The 5,687-nt window shown below is 34.9% G+C and overlaps 1 protein-coding gene across 1 annotated transcript; it reads right to left on the reverse strand.

Annotated features, from left to right (window-relative positions):
• Positions 1 to 1,482: 1,482 nt before the first annotated feature.
• Positions 1,483 to 5,454, reverse strand: LOC131959303 (C-reactive protein-like). The gene is made up of 5 exons (XM_059324460.1): positions 5,367 to 5,454; positions 4,647 to 4,701; positions 2,292 to 2,394; positions 1,900 to 2,197; positions 1,483 to 1,814 (listed from the first exon to the last, which is right to left on the reverse strand). The coding sequence occupies exons 2-5, from the start codon at positions 4,699 to 4,701 to the stop codon at positions 1,590 to 1,592; spliced, it is 681 nt and encodes a 226-aa protein (XP_059180443.1). The 5' UTR covers positions 5,367 to 5,454; the 3' UTR covers positions 1,483 to 1,589.
• Between the last annotated feature and the right edge of the window lie 233 nt (positions 5,455 to 5,687).

Raw genomic sequence — 5,687 nt, forward strand, 5'->3', positions numbered from 1 at the left:
ACACTTTGCAGGAGTTCCGAAACATTGAGATCCAATGTGCCTGTGGTTTTTCATTTGACTAGGTTGCATAATAAGTTTAAAAAGAAAATCAGCTATGTTAGCACTAGCAAAAAGTAAGGTGGAGGGACTTTTATAACCATTGAACTACTACTCAAAAAATGTTCTCCTCTGCTCATCCACAAGTAAAGTTCCAGCAGCTTTACTAGGATGGACAGGGATGAAAAGGTCAGCTGTTTGATTACTTCATTCAATCATTTCTCTGTTTTCTCAGTCACTGGTTGTACACTCTCGCACCTGCAGCAGCGGCAACTTCAGGTAAAGTGACAGCTACTCATTCATTTTGAAATGAGCAGTGGAGCGATGAGTGATGACTGCTGATCTCCACGACATGAGAAAGTTAGCCAAAGTTCAATGGCCATACCTATCCAGTGTAGTGACAGCCATTCAAGGATGTGTTCATTTTTATATTGTTCTGCTGTAAATCTCACTTTGACTTTTACCACTGTGTTCCTTTCACACCACTCCCTATTTACGTATCATTGATTTTTCTGACATCTCGGTGCAGAAAAACTATCTACCATGTTCCCTTTGTGCAAGTACATAAGGTGAAGAGCAATCATTTGCCCAGCAATTTCCCCACTTTCCTGTCAATATGACAATTTTTTGATTGCAACTGTTGAATGTGGGATTGCGAAATGTCAGCTCCCAGAGCTCTATTGTTAGACTGCAAAGAAATCATCACACACACACACACACACACACACACACACACACACGCGCGCACACACACACACACACGCACACACACACACACACACACACACACACACAGGTTAAAGGGGTAACACTTTACAATAACCATCATTTATAAATGATAAACAGATAGTTTATTAATGTTTAATCATCATTTATAAACCGTATATAGACCATTTAGAATTGTTAATACATAATTTATTAATGTTTAACTAACTAAATAATTTATAAATGGCAAATAGATGGTATATTAATGTAAGTTTATAGTTACTTTATCATTAACAAACAATTAAATTATAATTAATATGTTATTAATAGTTTTATTTGCAATCATTTTAACATTTTAATACCATATTAAGTATATTAATGATTTTTGAAATGATTCATATACCTTTAAGAAATTGGTTGAATTTTTTTAAAGATTAAATATGTATAGCACTTTATTAATGTTAATAATTGGTTTATAAACCATCTATAAACATCATTGAGTTGGTTATTGTAAAGTGTTACCGTTAAAGGTTATTCACTTGTGACAATCAGTTATCAGAGATGTTTCCTGCATTTGCTTATTGATCAGATAAAAAGACTCGACACTTTACAGCACCAAACCGATCTGATGTCTCACTTTAACATATTATAGTTGTTTATAAGCTATCTCATGTTGCAAAAGTATCATTTTAGAACGGATCCAAAAAGACAGATAGTCATAAAACAGAGAAGAGAGGGATGTTTAAAATTTCACTTATTTATTAATGAGAAATTAGTTGATACAAAGACTTGCCTTTATAATAGAGATTTTTGATTTTGCAAGACATTTGTAGTTGTTAATTTTTTTTTTAGGTTTTGCAACAGATCGTTTGTTTATTTTCCAACAGCACTCGGCTTGTAATCTTGAACTCCAGTGCACTCCAGTTGAGCACATTTCCTGGACGGAAGTTTAGTTCTTCCATGTACTTCTGGATCTCACAACTGGGAAGGCTGAAGTCCCACATGTGAACATCAGACAGCATGCCAACAAAAGACTGATTCAATTCAAATGCTCCACCATGGGAATCCTGCTCCTGTAGAGATGGTAAATACATAATATTAATATTGATCAACATCTATCTTCATTAACAGTGACATAAACAGTGCAATAAGCTGTACCTGTCCTAAGAAAATGATAGTGCGTCCTTGGATGTTTGATCCAGCGATGTTAAATTTCCTAATTGAAGGTTGTCCATCAAACCACAGCTGCACCAGCCCAGACTCAGAGTCCCATGTGGAACAAAGAGAGTGCCACATGTTCAACTTGTATTCATGCCCTGCAAATGCTGCACTACTGCTTCTAATATGGACATTGATCGCATCCTTTGTAGCATGTCTGAAGATCAGGAAGTCATTGTATTTAGAGGGAGTGGCCAGAGAGAAAAGGACGTGATCTCTCTTGAGGTCTGTGAAAAACCTGTTGGCAGTGAAAACAAGTTATTATGTGTTTCGCCCTTTCACAGTGGTGGATACAGTTGGTTCTTGAATTTGTGTTAAACCATAAACATTACCTGAGACAGACAGTTGCAGCTTTGAAATTATCTCTTGGTGTCATCAGTTCCACACGAGCTGTGTTGGTTTGTTCTGGGAAGGTGAACATTTTACCTGACAGATCTGAAAAAAAGAGAAGGAAATTCAAGCTGAAACTTATAATTAAGATATAATAGTGGGCATATTAGAGTGGGCACATTTTTTTTAAGAATTATTGGACGTAAATGTATTTAAAAAAAATTGGTATTCTGTGTTTTGAGCATGATTCAACAAGATCTCCAACCCAAATGATAGATAGATAGATAGATAGATAGATAGATAGATAGATAGATACATTCATACATACATACATAGATAGATAGATAGAGAGAGAGAGAGAGAGAGAGAGAGAGAGAGAGAGAGAGAGATAGATAGATAGATAGATTACTTTATTCATCCCGGAAGGGAAATTCGGTTGTCACAGCAGTCCGGTATTCAAGTACAATAAAATACAATAGAATAAAATACTGAGGTAGCATAAATAAAAACAACAATAGAAAAAAACACAGAATAGAACAAGGACACTTAAGAAGTTAAAAAAAGAACATCAGTTGTTAGGTTGACAAGATGATGGTAATTATACTGATGATATGATGGCAACAATGCTATAGTGACTAGACAGTATATAATAATAATAATAGTACAGTATATAATATAATATGTAATAATAGATAATAAACAATATAAAAATAAAATGAAAAATATAAATAAAGTAATTATAAGTAAAATAATATGATATATAATATATAATAATAATAGTGATAATAGTAATAATAAATAAGGCCGGTAAGGCTGGTATAATAATAATAGTAGTAGTATATTACAGTATATAGTAATAATAGTAATGGCAGCAACAGTATATACAATAATAATACTAGTAATAATATTAATAACATAGCAAAGTGTCGTGCATAGATTTAGTGCATAGATTTAGTGCATTTCAGTAATGTTGGTTCTGGCAGAGATAGATGAATTGTTTAGTCTTATTGCAGAAGGAAGGAACGACTTTCTGTATCGTTCCTTGGAGTAGCAGCCATTACGTAGTGGCCTGCTGCATGCGGTAGAGCAGCACATTCTAAAGCCTGATTTCCACCGGGCGCGTTACTGCAGCGTAACGTCAGCGTCGCGTATGACGTTGCAAATAGGTAACACTCTAATCAATGAGAGCATTTCCACCGGGCGCGTAGCGTAACGTTACTGCATTAGGTAGGACTTCTATTTCTCCGCGAGACGCTGCCAACTCGCGTGAATCTCAACAGAACAGATCGCACCAGACAGGAAGTCCGACTCAGAATCAGCGTAAAACACTTCCGCCCCTTTCAAAATAAAACACAATACGCAGTTCATGCAGCCTAAAACTACTTCACATCAACATTATGTTATGACCGGGGCACCAGATCAGCAATCAATCAATCAATCAATCAATCAATCAATCAAAGGGTCTCAGAGGATCGGTGACACGGACAACAAGAGACTGATTGTTGAAGTGGAACATCATACAATAATTTATGACATAACATATTGTTTTTATAAGGATAGATGGTCAGATCAACATATCTTTAACCTCAGAGAAGCAAAGTAAGTTGGTTTTTGTTGTTGTTGTTGTTGTTGTTTACTTTATACACACAGTTTATCCATAGACTGTATAAATAGAGTTTAAAGTTTATCACGGGATCTTGCGGTCTCCCGTATGGTCAGGATTATCGCGTGATCTCGTTATCTCGCGTGTATACGACCGGCTCGCTAAGCTGACGTGCTGCTGCTGTAACGCGCCCGGTGTGAATCCACAGTTAAAATAGCACATGCGTCAATATACATACAGTATGGTTCGCGTTGTAAAAGAAGGCTGCTGTTTCTATGAATTCATGTTATAAAAACCAATGACCTAGGTTTAGGGCAAAACACCTCCTGATAAAACGTTATAAAAGACAGTTTAAATAGTAAATAAATGTAAGTAAATGCCGGAGGTGAAGTAGGTACGAGGGTCACGTGACTGCCGCAAGTTACGTCAACAATGTAACTTAATCTAAAAATTGTTTATTTTTGTTTTCATACGGGATGCAAACCCCACTCTCCTGGGTGAGACAGATTCAAAATCAGAATGTGAAAAGTGAATTATATAATAAAACTAAATTCATTGCACAACTGAAAAACAACATTTTTATTGCTATTTATATAAACCTAATTTTTGTTTCAGAAAAAATGACTGAGCATGACATGACTGAGCTTAAAGGTAACAAAAGTCCAAAGAAAAAAAAAGTGCTGTAACACAGATACACTTGCGTGTTTTAATTCTTGTGATGTTTATTTTTTGTTTTCTTCTTGATATTTTTTACCTTGAGGAACGGCAGCACATGCTGTCAGCATCAGCAGCAGGAGATACAAGGCCATCTAATATAGAGACAAATACACACAAAAATACTGAGAGTTGATAATAATATCAATAATAATTATACATAATGATAATGTAAATAATTATAATTACTATTGTACTACTGCTATTAAGGGTACAAAAGGGTAAGCTGTTACCTAGGGTAGCTGACTACACTGTAAAAATGTTTGTAGAAATAACTGTAAAACACTGTCAAATACATCAGAAATGGGGTGTAAAATGAAAAATTGTATATCACTGTATTAGACACTTTTAATTGCCGTTAATCAAATAATAGCACAAAACTTTTTCCTTTTTTCTGTCATAAACTGGAAGAAACACCGTTTTGCTGTTAAAATATAACATTTTCATGTAACGTTAATAGAGAAATACCATGATGTGTTTATGAATGACACAATTACCATAAAAATAGCAGGAATATTCAGTCTAGATTACAGTTTTTGCTGATATTTACATTTAAATTTACAGCAGAAAACCATTCACTTTATTTATTACGGTGAAGTTCTGGCAACCGGAGCTGCCGGTATTTTACCGTAAATTAAACAGATTATTTTTTACAGTGTACAACCAACAATACAGATAGAAAAAGGTTCAACTGTCTGTATATAATGCAGTCAGGCTACATTCCTTTAATTTGCATGAATATGTGATGCCTTGATCTTACCTTGAATCCTGAGTCACAGAGTTGTCTGCAGCAGTGAATGGAGTTGAGACTTTTATACTGTGGTTGCTTCCTAATTATGGCTTTGACATCTGTCTTATAGGGAAAATTACACTTAAAAACAAGATAAGAATTTGTTAATTTTCCTTATAAGACAGTTGTTAAAGCCTCAGTCAATATTTTAGATGAGCAATTCACTGGAATCTGACGCCCTGAATTGCAAACAAGGAAGGAGAGAAGAAAAAAACAAAACACTGAGGTAACACATAGATGCGTAAGTGAATCAAAAATGACCCGGGGAGGTCATTTCCTTGTAATATTTTC

The sequence above is a fragment of the Centropristis striata genome, chromosome 21 (genome assembly GCF_030273125.1).
Source record: "Centropristis striata isolate RG_2023a ecotype Rhode Island chromosome 21, C.striata_1.0, whole genome shotgun sequence".
Taxonomy (NCBI): Eukaryota; Metazoa; Chordata; class Actinopteri; order Perciformes; family Serranidae; genus Centropristis; species Centropristis striata.